A 17859-nucleotide genomic window follows, 5' to 3' on the forward strand; every position below is an offset into this window, starting at 1 on the left:
AGTTAAACGAAGGGGGGGAAAAAAAAAACAAACAAACGTGGTTACATGTTATAACTTCTTCAAGTACCTGAAACAAATTGGCTTTTGGGTAAGCTTCTGCCTTTTTAGTCGTGGTATCACGTAAATTATCGTTTCCTCGGTGGTGACTAAAGGGGGGAATAAGGCTTCATAAATGAGCTGGGGGTCGCTGGCTATGACAAACCAAAGCTCTGGGCTGCGGCAGTGCCGTATGTACACAGGGACGGGACACATCCGTGCCGGCCGAGCCCCGCGGGAGCGCTCCCCGTGCCCAGCACGGATCCGTCCGTCCGTCCGTCCGTCCTTCCTTCCCTCCTACACCTTCTTCCTGTCGGAGCCCTCGGCGGGCTCGGCGGGCGGCGCGGGGAAGGCGTGGTGGTACAGGTGTCTGTGGGTGGCGGCAGCGCTGTACAGCTTGTACAAGGCCTGCGGGGACAGACACACGGTCACTGACGGCACCTCCCCAGCCCGGGGAACCCTGAACCCTGGGAATTCTGATCCCGGGGAACCCTGAACCCGGGGAATCCCCACTCCGGGGAATCCCAAACCCAGGGAATCCCCATCCCAGGGAATCCCAATCCCAGAGATTCCCAAACCTAGGGAATCACAATCCCAGAGAATCACAATCCCAGAGATTCCCAAACACAGGGAATCCCAAACCTAGGGAATCACAATCCCAGAAAATCCCAAACCCAGGGAATCCCAAACCCAGGGAATCCCCATCCCAGGGAATCCCAATCCCAGAGATTCCCAAACCTAGGAAATCACAATCCCAGAGATTCCCAAACCTAGGGAATACCAAACCTAGGGAATCACAATCCCAGAAAATCCCAAACACAGGGAATCCCCATCCCAGAGAATCCCAAACCTACAGAATCACAATCCCAGAGATTCCCAAACCTAGGGAATCACAATCCCAGAGATTCCCAAACACAGGGAATCCCAAACCTAGGGAATCACAATCCCAGAAAATCCCAAACCCAGGGAATCCCAAACCTAGGGAATCACAATCCTAGAGAATCCCCATCCTAGGGAATACCTATGCCAGTGAATCCCAAACCTAGGGAAAACCGATCCTATGGAATCCCAAACCTAGAGAATCCCAAAGCTAAGGAATCCTGATCCCAGGGAATCCCAAACACAGGGAATCTCCATCCCAGGGAATCCCCATGCCAGGGAATCCCAATCCTCTGCATGTTCAGCACAGTTGGGTCAAGTGTCCAACACACAAAGGGCTCCAGCTCAGGTTCAGGATCCAGGAATGGCTGCAGCTGTGCCCAGAGGGGTTTAGGTTGGATTTCAGGAAAGGTTCTTGCCCCAGAGGGTGCTGGGCACTGCCCAGGCTCTCCCCAGGGAATGGTGACATTCCCGAGGCTGCCAGAGCTCCAGGAGTGGACAACACCCCCAGGGGTGCACGGGTGGGATTGTTGGGGTGTCTGGGCAGGGACAGGAGTGGGACTGGACAATCCCTGCGGGTCCTTTCCCACTCAGGAGATTCTGTGACTCTACAATTCCAATTTTTCAAGCACCTCATCCCCCTTGAGCTGTATTAAATCATTCGTTTGGACTCTGAGAGAGGCATTTGGGGGTTGTTGTTTTTCCCTGCACGTTTCACACACTGAGTTTTGATTCCTGCAGCCTCAGCATTTGCTTTACGCGCCCCCCCCAGGGAGATCCATAATTGCATCAGCCCGAGGGCTGTGGGTGGGACAGGTCATTGTCCCCATGATGTGGATTTTTTCCTTCTGATTTTACCATTTTCCATTTGTCCTGGAGCCAGGGCAGGCTCAGAACAGGCAGGAGCAGCTGCAGGGCTGAATTTCCCACATGGACCCGATGGCACAGCACCCCCAGGGCTGGGACCAGGCTCTGGTCCCACGGGGGTGACAGGTGAGTGACACCCCTCATGTCCCTCCCTGCCTCTTCCCCACCTTCATCCCAGAGCAAATGGCACAGGAGGTGCCAGGACACAGCTCTGGCTGCAGAGGATTTGGTGTGGCCATCATGGCTCTGACATTCCCTGTTCCAAACGGACGAAAAACCAACCCAGATCCCATGAGTTCCTGCTAAGCCAGGATTAGCTGTGGAAGGGGTGGGAAGAGGCACCTGACCAGCAGGAACCCACACACTGACAGGGTGATGAGTTCCTCCTGTGCTCAGGGGGAGAATGAAGCAGGAGAGGCTGAAGGGGTGGCGAGGAGGAGGAGGGTGAGGGATGAGATGTCTCCAGAGGTGTCCAACAGGATGCTGATCACATCCCAAGTGGGATTTTGGGAACAGAAGGAGTGTTTTGGGATTGTCTGGGAACAGTGGACAGGCAGAGGAGACTTCACACAGCTTCTCTGCTTGTCTTTCTTGAAAATTCACCTTCAAGCCCCATCTAGGCGACCTTGCAGTATTTTGTGTTATTTTAGAGGGTTTTCAGATGCCAAACCAGTCCTACAAAGCTGATTTTTACAAGCCTGGGTTTATTCACCCACAGGTACCAAAGAGCCAGCCTGGCTGCTGGGAGGGAGGAGGGATGGGTTGGGATGGTTTTAACAGCTGGAATTTCTTCTAAAGGAACTCCCCACAGAACTCACTGGTTCAGGAGGTGGCACTGGCAGCTGGGGCCTTTGGTGACACAGGAAAACATGGAAATGTCTCGTGCCACACTTGGGCCAGCCTGGGGAAGCACTTGGATACAGAGCTGGAATAAATAATGTCCACGTGCAGAAAATTTGTCTTTTTTTGGTTTAATCAGATCCTGGTGAGGCTTTGGCCAAGGAACATTCCAGGAGCTCACCCTGGGATCCTGCAGGGCTGGGCAGGAGGGGCACAGGGAGCTGGGCACACCAAGAGCTGCTGTGGCTGTGATCATAAATCAGAACCCCAGAATGGATGGGCTTGGAAGGGACCTCTAAAGATGTTTAGTTCCAATCCCCCTGGAATAAGCAGGGACACATTTGGCTTTCCCAGGCTGCTCCAAGCCTGTGTCCAACCTGGCCTTGGACATTTCCAGGGATCCAGGGGCAGCCACAGCTGCTTTGGGAATTCCATCCCAGCCAGGAATTCCCAATTCCCAATATCCCATCCATCCCTGCCCTCTGGCAGTGGAAGCCATTCCCTGTGTCCTGTCCCTCCATCCCTTGTCCCCAGTCCCTCTCCTGGAGCTCCTTTAGGCCCTGCAAGGGGCTCTGAGCTCTCCCTGGATCCTTCTCCTCTGCAGGTGAACATTCCCAGCTTTCCCAGCCTGGCTCCAGAGCAGAGGGGCTCCAGCCCTCAGAGCATTTTCGTTGCTCCTTTGGACTTGTTCCAGCAGCTCCAAGTTGTTCTGATGCTGGAGCCCAGGGCTGGAGGCAGCTCTGCAGGTGGAGTCTCACCTGAGTGGGGCAGAGGGGCAGAATCTCCCTCTCTCATCCAGGTTTTCCTGCTCTTGGAATGTCTGTACAGGGACCATTTACCCTCAGAGCAGCTCCTCTGCCAAGCTGGGAGAGCAGGATTGTGTTCCATGTGCTGCCCAGGGAGGTGCTGGGGGATGAACTGTGCCTCCTGGGCTCTGCATTTGGCTTAATCCAACATGGGGTGGTTTTTTCCAAAAAAACAATTCCAGCAGCACAGAGAGGCCTGGCCAGGCATGGGGGCTCCTCAGCTGTCCCTGCCTGCACCTGCAGAGTTGGTGCTCCGAAACAATCTGGGTTTTGAGTTTGACCTCCTGTCACAACAGGAAAATCCCCAAACAGAACTGATGGGACAAAGATGAAAATTCCCATCACATCCTGACATTCCCCAATCAAATCTCTCTCCTACTTGGCTCCTGGAGCACAGTGCCCAAACCCACACCCTTCCCCAGGCATCTGGAACCCAGGGAACAGCCAGAGCCCTCGTGACTTCCATCCTCCCCCAGCCCAAAAGTGTTTTTGGGGCCAAGATGTTTTCCCAGGAGCCCAGGGCCTGGCTGGCCCCGGCAGCATGCGGAGAACAAGAGCCACTTACCTCATTGGTGCTTCCCTGGGAGAGGCATTGGCAAAGGGGAGACAGAAAGAGAAAGAAACAGCTCTGTGTACCTCAGTGTCCATGGGAGCTCATCCCTGGGGTGGTTCCCTCTTGCAGGACCCCTCCCCTGCTCCATCCATCCCTCCTTCACCTGGTCCCACTCCCATGGGACAGAGCCCCTGGTTCATGCTGGGCAGAATCACCCAGCCCAGCACCTCCCCTCTGCCACAAATCCTTCCTGGGAGAACTTTCCCTCTGCTTGGAAAGCCACGGGGGCCTGTGGATGCCAGGAACAGCTCCAAGCACTTTACCCTCTTTATTTTCCCCCAGCTGGACATGTTGCAAGTGGGCAGCACCTCTGGCTTCCTGCTGCCTGTGTCCTGTTCTTGCTGAGCACCCATTGCTTCCTGCACTGGGATGGGCTTAAATATTCCAGCACATCCCATAGGCTCCTGAAAAGCCACTGCAGGGGGATTTACTGGGGTTGCTCAGGTGCTGGGGACAGGATGGATGTGCTCTCTGCTGAGCAGCACCACTGCCCAGCTCTGGAATGAAGGAACATCAGTAAATGCTGCCTTTATTTTCCCCAAAGCTGCATGGTCAGCACAGGGAAGCAGGGGAATGTGCTTGCTCTCCATGAAAACCTCAGATGGAGGAAAAGCAGGGGAGGAGAAGGGCCCTTCTGCCAGAAACCAGAGCTGGGATGGCTCCTGAGGGATGAGCTTGTCCAGCTCTGCTGTGGGAAGGGCAGGAGGGCACTGTATCCTTTTGGCTCTCTGGGCACACGGACTGTACCTCTGGATGGAGTGCAGGGCTCAGGGGGAGTCCCTGTGCTGGGCTTTCCCTTTTCTGTAGTGGAAAGGGAAAGGCTGCAATGGGAAATCAGGGTCTGGTGCCTAAACAGGCAGAGCCAAGATCTGGCCTCGACCTCTGGCAGAGCTGGGAGAGCCAAAATCCTGCCCTGAACCAAGGGAGAGCAATGGCTGTTCCTCTTTAACAGCCACAGCCATGCACACACCAAGCACACACACCAGGATCCTCCCCAGGGGATCCCTGGCAGAGCTGCCCATTCCCACAAGGCTCCACAAACTCACATCTGGTGACGGGTAAGACAAGAAAAAGGCAGAACAAAAGAGCTTGCTGGGAGTTTTCTCAGATCTACACAGCTTGTTTTCCACACTGGACAGGAACTGGAGGCTCAGGGACACAGCTCCAGCCTTGCTCACCTCCCCATTACAACAAACTCCACAAACTGATCTGCAAACAATTCCTCTGTCCCTCCTCTCCCCATCTGTAAGTTCTAAGGAATGGATTAAAACTTCAATAAAAACTGAAAAGGTGTCCCTGCACTGATCACAGCACAAGCAGCTGGATATGACAACCCTAAAACCCAAAAACCATCTCAAAGGGGGAGGAAAATCCCCAGGAAACTCAATGCTTAAACAAAAAGCCCACCCGGTGGGGTGCAGGGAGGATGTTTTTTGTGAAATCAAAAACTCTTTATCCTACCTGGTCCCACAAGGCTGCAGCCACTTGGTCTATAACTGCTCCCAGCTCTCTGTACTCCCCAGAGTATCTGATATAAGCCCAGGTACAGAGTGTGATAAGTGTCAAGCCCAGAATCATGTTGCAGAGGCTGGCTATGATGTCCAAGCCAATGAAGCCGGTGACGCCGGCCAGGACGTAGGTGATGAAGATGACGACGAAGAGCGTGGCCGGGGTGCGGGCAGCGTGGAAGATGTTCTTGCTGTCGTTGTGTTTGATGTACTGGATGTAGAGCTCATCAATCTCAGCCTCCAGCTGCTGCAGGTAACGCCTGCTGAACTCCTCCCCTCCCATCTTCTTGACGCCGCGGAAAAGCCGCACGGCCTCGTCCTTGAGCTCCGTGTGCTTGGCCTGCAGGTCGCTGGGAGCCAGGAAGGGCTTGTCCCCTCCACACACCTGCAGGGGAAACATGGGGAGAGAGCTGCTGGAATGGCACTGGTGACACAGGGAGATCACTGGTGACAGGGGGAGATCATCTCTGACACAGGGAGATCACTGGTGACACAGGGAAATCACTGTGGACAGGGGGAAATGACTACTGAAAGGGCACTCCTGGAACAGGGAAATCATCCCTGACATGGGGTGATCACTTCTGAAAGGACACTCCTCCTACATGGAAATCACTCCTGAAATGTCACTCCTGGCACAGGGAAATCACCCCTGAAACAGGGAAATCATCGCTGAAATGCCACGCCTGACACAGGGAAATCTGAAATTAGGGTTAGGGATTAGGGGTTAGGGTTTGGGAAGGAATTCCTGGCTCTGAGGATGGGCAGGTCCTGGCACAGGGTGCCCAGAGCAGCTGTGGCTGCCCCTGGATCCCTGGAAGTGTCCAAGGCCAGGCTGGACAGGGCTTGGAGCAGCCTGGGACAGTGGAAGGTGTATCTGCCTGTGGCAGGGGGTGGGACTGGATGATTTTTAAGTTCCTTCCAACCCAAACCATTCAGGGATTGCATTAATCTATGGCAGGAGAGCCTGGAGACATGAGGGGACAGGAAGGGACATGCTCAGCACCACCCACCTCTTCCATCTTCTTGCTGTAGGTGTCTTTGGCAGTGGCAACTGCTGCTAAATTGTTGGCTTCTGCTGTGGCCTGTAAGGACAAAAGGGGCACAAAATTGAGGTGCAGAAGGACAGGGTTAAATTGTGCAAGTGGACACAGGCAGGACATGTGTGTGGCACCCAGAATTAGCCAAGGGGCTCTCCCAGCCTCCAAATGATCCCAAATAAGCTCATCCCATATTTACACATGCAAAAGCTTGCATGAAGAGAGGATTCCTACCCTCCAAGCCAGAGCTACAAAAACTTTGGCTTCAGCTGTGGGAACCAGCAAGGAAAGAGATAAAAGGCTCAGCCACAAGTAAACAGCTCCAGCTGCAACCCCTGGAAGCCAATTCCCATGTGTCACCTCCTTGTGTGGTCCCAAGGATGTCATTCACCTGCAGGGAATCATTCCAGCTGAGCTGGCTGCTGCTGTGTGCAGCCAGCAATTCCCCACAGTCCATCCCAGGTGGGATTCCTCAGCCATGTCAGGCTCCTGATGCCAAATGCTTTCCAAAGTCCTGTTCCTTGGGTGGTTCCACTGAGGCATTTGGAATAAAGTCACAGCAGAGCCACTGTGCTGCACTGGCTGGACACCTCTGCCAACTCTTGGGAATTAATGGCAATCCCAGGGCAGGAATTCCCAGAGCTCCCACTCACCTGCAGCATTGACTTGGGGTGTGGCAACTCTTCCCCTTGGTAGATCTTTATGTAGGCCTGGAAAAGAGCAGGGAAAAGGGAATCACGTGGAATGCAGCACACAGGAACAACACCAACCACCCCCACCCAGCTCCAGAGAGCATTTAGAAGCAGGGAAGAGGAGGATGCTCCAGCACAAGATGGCTTTGGTCAGAAAATGCCACTCCTTGGGTGGCCTGGGTCAGTCACTGGAGGCTGTCCCTCCTCCACTCACTCCCAGTATCCCTCCCAAAGGATCTGCACCTACCTCTGTCCTTTCCCTGAAGGGGAAGGAGCCAAGGTAGCCCTGGAGTGTAGGTGGGGAGAATTACTCACCAATGTCTCGCATGGAAATGTCCCAGTAGCCATGACAACAAAAATAAGCTTTTTCCCAAGGCAATTGGAATACAGCCCTCAGCTTTTCCCCCTCTAGCCCTCAATTCTCCAGGGAAGGAAAACAGCTCCTCCCACTTTTTGAGCTCCTCTCATTGTGTGGTCAGACACACGACCATGAGGTGTTTGCCCTCTGCTGCAGAGAGTCAGGACTGTTAGTGCTGCCCTGCCTGCTGCTGCTTTCCCCTTTAGCTACAGCACAATTCCACAAAGGAATAAATCCACTTTCTCTTAAACAAATACCTTAAAATACTCCACAAGGCCTCGACAGGTGATATGGTTTCCATTGATCTCCTTAACGTCCAGGTTTTCAGGACTAAGAAGCCAAGGAATCAAAATCTTCAAGTTCTTGATGAACTCATCATCTATTTCTGGAAAAACAAAAGTAAAAAGAGGCATCACAGAGTCCCAGAATCGTTTGGGCTGGAAGGGACATTAAATGTCCATCATGTTCCAATCCCTTGCCATGGAAGGTTCTTCCCCCAGAGGGTGGAAGGAACAGGCTCCACAGGGAATGGTCACAGCCCCAAGGCTGCCCAGAGCTCCAGGAGGATCTGGACAAAGCTCTCAGGGATGCACAGAGTGGAACTTCTGGTGTTTCCATTACATTCAACTATGTAGGACTGAAGGCAGAATAAAACCAATGCAACAGCCAGGAATGTGGAAGGTATAGAGAGCAGCGAAGATCCCCCACGCTTCTTCCATCAGAGCATAAAAAGATGAGTACAGCTCTGAGGCAACAAGAAAATTGTGTCAAGAAGCTGCTGACAGCTCCTGTCTGCACACAGCACTTGTTCCATACTCCTCAGCACCTGAGATTAAGGGGGAGCTCCAGGGATCAGCTCAGTTTCCACCAGCACATCTCTATCCTGCTGCCTTGCTGTCCTTCCTCCTTAGTGTGGAGTTTGCCAGCAGAGCAAGTCTGAGCCAGCCAAAACCAGGCAAAAACTCACATCTTTGCCTGCTAATTTATTTTAAGTAGCTAATAGTCCACTTTATTGCTAAGATTGCAGCAGCCTGGAACCAGCCATGCTGGTGAGGAGTTCACAACAAACATCTAAAAATATCCCCAGCATCTGGCTCCTTTGAGGGTGGAGAATCTCACCACAGCTCTTTTCTCCTTCTCCCTTTTTTTAACCTGCTGAACCAAACCTGCCCTGTAGGGAAACCACCAATCAGATAAATCAGGCAGATTAAGTATCCCCTGGAAAGCTTTTCAAAGTGAAATAACATTCTGAGAGCTTGTGGAACCAGCCTTCCAACCACCACAAGCACCAGCCTTGCAGCAACCAGGCTCTGCCTATGCAGTGGAGGCACAGGAATTTACTGCAGGCTTAACACCACAATATCCAGTCTCATTCCTGCCCTTCCTAGTTTTCCTATCAGAGTCCTGGGTATTGCCAGCAGCTCTCAGCCTTGTCAGCCTCCCACATCTTTTCTCACTCCACGTCTGTCTGCTGCACTGGGAAGAAGCACACGGGGGTGTGAACATCACTGGGAGGAGGATCCAACTCCTCTCCCAGTTTTTTCATGGAAAATACTCATGGGGGTTTCAGGAACAAGCAGGATAGTCTGCCAGGGTTTTTAAAGAATCAGGGTAGAAACCAGAGCTTTGCCTTTGTACCTTTCAGTTTTCCATCGAAATTGGGGTTGGTGGCGACTTTGAGGCCGGGGTGAGGTAAGAGGAAGCAGGAGATTTTGGTGAAGCAGGAATGGATGTGCTTCCTGACATTCTGCAGCTCTTCATGCTGATTGCCTGACACCTGTGGAGACAGTGAATCACAGAATATCCCGAGTTGGAAGTGCCCACAAAGATCATGGAGTGCAGCTCCTGGCCAGCAATCCCACCCTGGGCATCCCTGGGAGTGGGTTCCAAACACTCCTGGAGCTCTGGGAGCCTTGGGAACGTCACCAGCACCCTCTGGGGGAAGAACCTCTCCTGAAATCCATCCCAAACCTCCCCTGGCACAGCTCCAGCTGTTCTCTCAGGTTCTGTCAGTGGTCACCAGAGAGAAGAGCTTGGTGCTGCCCTTCTAATTCCCACAGTTTAGGGGCAGCGAGTTTCCTTCTGATAGGAATAATGGGATAAAGCTGGCAGGAGCACAGAATACTCCACACTGTGGCTGCTTACAGTGGGGGAAACAAACACAGAAGATTCCAGAGGCATGAGGACAAAGAGAAGGAACTGGAATATCTCTGACCACGTGCCCTGGAGCATGTTATTATCATTTGGAAAACTCACATGTCTATGGATGACTGGAGTAAAAAAAACATTTGGGATTTCCCACTGGGGCATTCCTCATCTCCCATTTAATTAGGTCTCTCCACTACCAGATCACCCATGCATTTCCTGACTGATACCAAGCAGTCCTTGCTGATCATTTTTATTGTACAACTCCCTAATTACTAAAGCATTATTCCCACTCTTCTTGGGAATCTGATGACTCCCATTGCTGTCCACTCTCCCAGAGAGTCCCAGGGAGCTGGGCTTGGGCAGAAGCCTCAACATGGCAAGGAAATCCACCCTTCCCAAATGCCTCCTCTGTGAATTTAATGCACTGAGTGTGACCATAACCAGCACTGCAGCTCACACCTGACATCCAGTGCTGAGGCCACCCAGCTGAACAGGAAAATCATGGAATCACAGAGTGGATTAGCTGGAAAAGACCTTAAAGATCATCCAGTTCCACACCCTGCCACATGCAGAGACACTTCCACTGTTCTAGTGGTTCTCCAGAACCAAGAGCAGACAAAACATACCTTCAGCCTCTTCTCCAAAAATCTTGCACCACCATCAGATCCATAGGAAAATTCATAAGGGAAGCTCCAGTCACGAACAAGGAATATAAGGGACTGGAAAAGACACAACAGTGGGGTCAGTGACCTGCAGCTCAGAGCCCAGAGCAGCAGCTGAGCAACCTCTGCACTCTCACCCTCATTTCCCACCACACCAAAACCTGGCCCTGAGTCTTTTCCCAGCTCCAGCAGCACCTCCCACCTTTCGTGGTGGAAATCAGAGGTCCCTGTGTGAAGGGACTGAGATCACTCCACTCTCCCACAAGGAAAAGGGGGAGCACCCCCCAAACTGCTGCACCAGTTTGAGTTCCTGACTGAGAGAACAACATCAGTCATCTAAACTGCCCAAGAAAAGGGATTGCTGCAAACCAGGATAAAAGGCAGCAAGCTCCCTAATTCCAGCCACATTTAGCTCCATCCTATGGGAGTTCTACAGGCTCATTTCTCCAGCCTTTTTTACTGGGCAGCCTTCCAGACAGACTTTTAATGAGAAGCAGATGCAGAGGAATGAGGGTGAATAAGAAATCATTGGCTTTTGTAATCTTTATTGAGGCATTCAAAGTTCCTGGGCAATAAATAAATAAATACCAGAACGGTCAAGTTTGAATCTTTAAAAAAGAAAGTTTTCAGAAAAAAAATCAGGTCTCCACTGCCTCCTCTGTACAAGGGACCAACATCCCATGTAGGAAATAATGGGTTTGGAGGGAGAAGTCCTGAATGCCAAAGCCCAGGAGGGTCTGGCAGAGGTGCCAGGATTCCTCTCATGCACATGGATAAACAGGTCAGCAAGTGGAACCCATTTCATTGGAATTTCCCTAAAATTTATCTATGTTTAGAACAAAACTCTAACAGAGGGAGGGGAAATATTCCTGCTATTTCTCGTCTACAAAACATCAGAAAAAGTTTGAAAAAAAGAAAAGGAGAGGACAGTGAGTTGGCCTTTTTGAACTGCAGGAGAAGCCACAGTGACTGCACCCAGTGAGCTGGTACAGGACATGCTGTTCTCAAACACCATGAGATGCTTAAGACACATGTCCATGTTTAGGACTTTTCCACAAACTCATTATGCATGCCTTCAATTGGGATTTTTTTTTTTTTTCTGAAGTAAAATTGTTCCAGACAGGCTGTGTTTACCATTGCCTTTGTGAAGGCCCCAGGTTCAGGGCCAGCCTCTGGTGAGGGCTCCTCAGAGCGAGGAGAGGAGGGAGACAAAGGGAAATGTCAACTTTCCACTGCCAAGTCTCACTTCCCTTCCAGCAGGATCAATGCCACTGCAGTTTGTTCATCATCACACTTGGAGAACGCCAGGATCCCACGATGGTTTGGGCTGGAAAGGACCTTAAAGCTCATCCAGTGCCACTCCTGCCATGGCAGGGACACTTTCCACTGTCCCAGGTTGCTCCAAGCCCTGTCCAACCTGGCCTGGGACACTTCCAGGGATGGACACTTCCCTGCCAGGGCCTCCCCACCCTCACTTTTCCTGCCTTCTAATCAATACTTTCCCATTTAAAAACATGTTCTGCAGGAATCAGCTCATGCTGGATGTGGACAGGAGATCATTTCTCACCTGGCCACAGCACCACTGACCCTTCTGCCACATTTGTCACAGCCACAAGGGTTCCCAGCATCGTTTGATGATTTTCCCCTGATCATTAATGAAGATGACACTGAATCAGAGAGAGCCTGGGGGGATCCCAAGGAAACACTTCTGAAGGATGATGATTCCCTGTTACAATTAGTTCAGCGTGCTCTGGCATCTATCAGTTAATGAGTTTTTAATCCATTAACAATGGATTTAACCAGACAATGCTGACTTCATTTGCTTTTAATCAGCATCCTGGAGAGATAAGGCTGACAGAAGGTGATGGATCATGGTGAGAGTTACCTTTATCAACCCAACTTGTGGTCTTTCAAAAATTGATAATGGGATTGTTTGACAAGACTCACCATCCACAAACTGTGACTCGACAGCAATTACAGTGTTTGGGAAAATCAGAGTCTATTATCCAGCCCTAATGATTTCAGCATGTTTAAGTTTCCCCTCACAGCCTCTTTTTCACTGATGGAGTAGGAAGTATCTCAGTTTCACTGGAATATTTGGCTACATTATCCCCACAGTTCTGAAATAAGGAGCAGGAATATTTATTTAATGTCTGGCTTTTTGCTGTATTTCTACCATATATATTTGTAGTTTTACCATTTATCAGCCTCCTGCCCACAGCAGAATCCAATACACCTTGAAAATCTCATATTGTCCATTCTTAGTATTTTTAACCTTTTAATTTTATTTCCATTTCCTGACCACAGACACCCTTAGTACTTCCAGGACAACAATTCTCTTTTTATGTGGGAAAGCAAATATAAAATTGCTGTAATTCATTCACAATTACTTTTTGGATTTTTACAGTATGCTTTGCTCTCTGCTGGTTTTTACTTTAGGAAGTTCACAAATCCTCATCCAACCTGATGAAAACACTCCTTTGTCTTTAAAAACAGGAACCAACCTCACCTACTGTGAATGTCCAATGCTCTCCCTTTTTTTTAACACCAGCTTTTCAGAAGTTAGGGAGCAGAAGGATGAACAGATGTTCCTTATTTGAAGTTAAAACCACACTTACACTGTGGAAAACTGTGGAGTTTCCCCACAGCTCTGCTAATCCTTATCCTTTCATTTTGCCAGGAGCAGGGATTCCCAGGGCAGGTGAGTTCAAACCTCTCAGAACAAAGGCTGGGCAGAGTTCCTGACTACACCTGCTGCAAAACCAGCTGCTTCCCAAGCCTGGCAGGACAGGGCAGAGCTCCTGGCACGGGCAAGGGTTCCGAGAGGAAAGAAAGGGGGATGTTGGATGAATTTGGAAGCAAGGAAGCACAAAGCCCTTCCTTGGAGCAGCTGAGGAGATCCCCAGGCAGCCGAGCCCATCTCTTCCCATCCTGCAAACTGCAGTGACACCTCGTGGTGAAGCCAACGGGCTCTGAGACAGAGCCAGAGCTCCTGAGCTGGCCAGGAGCTTTGGACTCACCTGGAAAGGCTTCTGGAACGTCTCCTCCATGGCCAGCCGGCCATACTCGGTGAAAAGCTGGAAGGAGAAGGAAAGAACAGGACAGCGAGTTTGGCACTGCAGGACACCGAGCTCTGCTGGCTGTGACAGGGACAGGACACAGGGAAGGGCTGGAGCCGAGCCAGAGAAGTTCAGGTGGAAATCAGGGAAAGGTTCTTCCCCCAGAGGGTGCTGGGCACTGCCCAGGCTCTCCCCAGGGAATGGTGACATCCCCGAGGCTGCCAGAGCTCCAGGAGTGTTTGGACAACCCTCCCAGGGGTGCACAGGGTGGGATTCTTGGGGTGTCTGTGCAGGGACAGGAGCTGGATTTCATGATCCCTGTAGCTCCCTGGAGGGAATTCTATGATTCTCTGAAGCATTAAAGGACATTTATGACTAGGGACTACCACCACCATGTGCAGAGCTGGATAAAAAGTGGCTCTGGGCTCCAAGCTCCCATCCCAGAGGCACAGGGAGCTGTTATGGAACCATCACCCTGCTGAGCTCTCATGTGAGAGATCCCAGCCTGGAGCTTTTGGCTGCCAAATCTGTGGAAAATGGCTCACATCAGCTGCTTGCTGCTGGTTTCATACCAACCAGAAACTTCTCATGCTTCAGGGGGCTGCTGGAGCCCTGCTCCCTCTAAACACTCCAGGAAGGAGAGGAAATGAATTCAGAAAGAAGTACTTTCCCTGCAAACCCCTGCTGTGCAAAGACTCTAAAATCAGCCTTAGCAGCAAGACTTGAAGACTCTCCAGTCTCTCTGCACTTCAATTTCTAACTGAAGGCACAATAATGTGTTTCACAGATGCCTAAAAATGGGTCAACTTGTTAAACAGTCATGGTTTAAAATCCAAACTGAAATATCAGAGCAACACTGAATAAATTCAGTGTTAAAGAAGTGTTATTGTTAATAATATTTATGGACCGAGATAATTCAGAAGTCTTCAGATGCTGATTTTTTCAGGTGGACTTTTGCTTTTCTTTCCTTCCCTTAAGCTTCTAGAAAAACCTACCTAATTAATCAACCAAGCAATCAGCTGAACAGAAGAGAAAGCAGGAGGTAATTCTAGGAAATGGGCAGGACACCTGTGCCACAAAAATCCCATCAGCTGCTTGTCTTCAGCAGTCAGGGCTGGAATCAGCCTTAGAGGGTCGCCTGTACTGAGCCAGTAGCAGAAGGCAACATCCAGGCTGATAATTCACAATCACAGAATAAAATAATAAAATCCCAGGAGGGTTTGGATTGGGAGGGACCTGAAATCCCACTCAGTTCTAACCCATGCCATGGGCAGGGACACCTTCCACTATCCAAGGTTGCTTTAAACCTCGTCCAAGCTGGCCTTGGACACTTCCAGGGATGAGGAAGCCACAGCCTCTCTGGGAAACCTACGCCAGGGCCTCACAGGTAGAAATTCTTTCCCAATATTCCATGTAACTCTGCCCTCCAAGAGTGGAAGCCACTCCTTGTGGCCCTGTCACTCCAGGCCCTTGTAAGTAGCCACAATTAAGTTACCCCAAAGCTTCTCTTACCTGCAAGTGCTGCAGATCATCCTCCTGCACATTCTGGGACAAGTTATAAACCTGCATTTAAATAAAAAAAAAAAAAACAACTTCAGATCAATCAGAACAGCCTGTTCTTGGGGCTAACATGTGCTTGGTGTGGCTAAAACCAACAACATCCCCATGGGGACATGGGCAAGGTCGCAGCTGGTGCTGGTAGAAAGGGTAGGAAGGGCAGCCCTGACAAGCTCTGCAGTTCCTGGGGACTGAACTCCTCCAGCCCAGAGGTTTCTTACCTGGATGGAGCTGATCATGGTGCTGAGGGCAAACACGGTGGCTGAGTCCCTTAGGGTGGACTGGCTGTCAAAAGTGCCCTGCGTGTCCATCAGCAGCACGGCGACCTGCGGGGCACAGAGCTCCTGTCAGCACCCCCAGCACTGACACCCAGGCAAAGCCACCCTCACCTGCCACGGGGGGAATGCCAGCTGAGTTACTGTGCTGGGGTCTCACTGCCTCTGCCTCAGCCTCTTCACTGGTGGGGGACAAAGGAAAAGCTCATGCCCAGCCACTCCTGGCAGCAGGGTGACTCCAATGGGCAGCAAAATTAATGTCTGCAAGGCAGTGGGGGAACTGCTCTGCTTCTCAGACAGATGCTGATAGTGCAGAGGAGGCTCTGCCTGAGTCTCCACCAGAAACCAAACACAAATTGCAGCTCCCAAACACAAACACACTCAGCCAGAGTTAGGAATCACACCCTGAATGACTCAGTGTCATTTGGGTGCCATGCTCTGTGTTGAAGTGCAGATAAATACAAAAATTCCTGGCTATCAGCGGAATTTGCAGGATGCTCCAAATCCACTGCGACGACTCTGAATGAAGAAACTCAACTTTGCAACTTCTGCTCTAGGAAAGAGAAGTCGTTTGCAAGGACATGAGATTCAAGATTTCTGGGAATAGTGCAGAGATAAACACTGGGATGATCAGAGCTAAGGGACACTTAGAGAACATATCAGGGACACTTGGGCATCACATCACCTTGCTTTGTTAAACCCATCCATGCTAAAATAGTGACGTGGTAATTAAAACCTTCCCTAAACTTGCACAGCCACCTAAGACAAGGCAGGAGAGTCTCAAAAGCTGGAAGAGGAAAATGAGCTGCCAGCAACAGAGACAGACAGACACACACACACACACACACACACACACACACACACACACACACCTTGGTGCCATCGGGCTTGTCCACCAGGAAAACCTCACTCCAGATTTGAATCCCGGTCGTCTCCCGCTCAGAGCCGCCCCTCCAGGAGAAACCAGTCAGAGGCTCGTTGTAATCCCCAACCCAGTCCACTGCTTCCTGCAGGGAGGAACAGAAGGAGTTGCTGGAGGTGTCAAAAAGGGTAAGAGGTTAAGAACCCCATAAGGGAGGTTTTTCCTTCCTTTTACTGTCAAGGCACCTCAAATCCTGGGGTCAGACTTGGGCTCCTCACAACAAAGGCACTGAGGGGCTGGAGAAAGTGCAGAGAAGAGCACGGAGCTGGGAAGGGTCTGGAGCATCAGGAGTGGCTGAGGGAGCTGGGAAAGGGGCTCAGCCTGGAGAAAAGGAGGCTCAGGGGGGACCTTCTGGCTCTGTACAATTCCCTGACAGAAGGGGTCAGCCTCCCAGGCTGCTCCCAGGGAATAAGCAGCAGGAAAAGAGGAAACAATCTGAAGCTACACCAGGGAAGGGTTGGCTTAGATATTAATTTTTTTTTTTCGCTGGAAGGGTGCTCACACATTGGAACAGGCCGCCCTGGGCAGTGGTAGAGTCCCCATTCATTGAATTGCTCAAAAGACACAGATATGACACCTGAGGATGCGCTTTAGTGGTGAATAAAGTGATGCTGGGTTAGCAGCTGGATTCAATGATCTTAGAGGAATTTTCCACCCTAAGTGATTCTGTGATTCAGGGCAGCAGACCAAAGTGAAGAGCCCATAAGAAACTTCTGCCCGGGGAAGGATCTGCTCTGTTCTATTTTGTGAAGCCTACACTCATGAGAAGCTTAAGCATTCCTAAAGCACCAAGTCCTGCCCAGCTCATCCCTGAGCAGCACATGGGAGCAAGGAGGAACACCAGGCCCTGGGAAGGGCCCTCTGAGCTGCACCTTACCTTATTGTACATGTACCGCAGCATGAAGTCCATCAGGAATGATTTTCCTTTCCTAAAAGCTCCAGCCACGGACACAGCCACGACCTCCTTGTCTCTGACAGCCTCGGAGAGGAGGATGCGGTTCAGGGCGGCTTCGTCCAGCTCAAAGGAGTGGTCATCTTTGACAATGAGGACCTGCACTGGCCCTGCCTTCCTCACGGATTCCTCCTCCTCAGAGCTCCACTCGTAAGTCTTGTCTGCAAAACTACCTGTGAGAGCAGGAAAAATGAGAAGGGTTTGGTGCCTTCCTCTGCACAGTGAGGAGACAGCGACAGCGGGGCTGGGCAGAGTGGTAAGAGATGCAAACGCTCAAATATCCATCCCAAAATGGCATCATCCAGAGCAGATCTGCTGCACCTGGCCTCAGACATCCCAGTGGAGACTCCATGGGGTCATCTGACCCCCTGCTCCACACAGAGCATTCCCTGCTGGAATCTCCCTTGGCAAAACACATCTGGTAGATTTTATCCTGCGTGGAAAGCGGATCCCTGCAAAATCCTACATAAACAGTGCCTGCCATCACACCTCCCTGAGCCCTTTCTCAGCTGGAAAAGTAAAGTCCAAGCCTTCTCATCACCCCTTCTACCACATTATCTAGGGATGTGCTCTCCTCTGGACACTCCCCCCCAGGTCCTTCCTGAAGGCTGACTCAAAAATAGAAGCAGCTCTCCAGCTGAGGTGTCC

General features: G+C 51.0%; 1 protein-coding gene across 1 annotated transcript; it reads right to left on the reverse strand.

The window, feature by feature from the left end:
* Positions 1-333: 333 nt before the first annotated feature.
* On the reverse strand, positions 334-17373 carry ATL1 (atlastin GTPase 1). The gene is made up of 13 exons (XM_062495037.1): positions 17137-17373; positions 16210-16344; positions 15284-15388; positions 15018-15068; positions 13467-13523; positions 10411-10503; positions 9275-9413; positions 7894-8021; positions 7240-7296; positions 6560-6631; positions 5503-5934; positions 3994-4008; positions 334-444 (listed from the first exon to the last, which is right to left on the reverse strand). The coding sequence occupies exons 1-13, from the start codon at positions 17167-17169 to the stop codon at positions 334-336; spliced, it is 1428 nt and encodes a 475-aa protein (XP_062351021.1). The 5' UTR covers positions 17170-17373.
* Positions 17374-17859: the final 486 nt, after the last annotated feature.

The sequence above is a fragment of the Cinclus cinclus genome, chromosome 6 (assembly GCF_963662255.1).
Source record: "Cinclus cinclus chromosome 6, bCinCin1.1, whole genome shotgun sequence".
In the NCBI taxonomy this organism is placed as follows: Eukaryota; Metazoa; Chordata; class Aves; order Passeriformes; family Cinclidae; genus Cinclus; species Cinclus cinclus.

What these genes read in the sequence shown, in the direction of transcription:
- ATL1 (XM_062495037.1), bottom strand. Translation starts at nt 17,169, where the DNA reads ATGGACTTCATGCTGCGGTACATGTACAATAAG. An exon ending in CGTTCCAGAAGCCTTTCCAG is followed by an intron (nt 10,504 to 13,466) that starts GTGAGTCCAAAG and finishes TGTCTTTTCCAG; the next exon opens with TCCCTTATATTCCTTGTTCG. An exon ending in ACAGCAAGAAGATGGAAGAG is followed by an intron (nt 5,935 to 6,559) that starts GTGGGTGGTGCT and finishes TTTCCCCTGCAG; the next exon opens with GTGTGTGGAGGGGACAAGCC.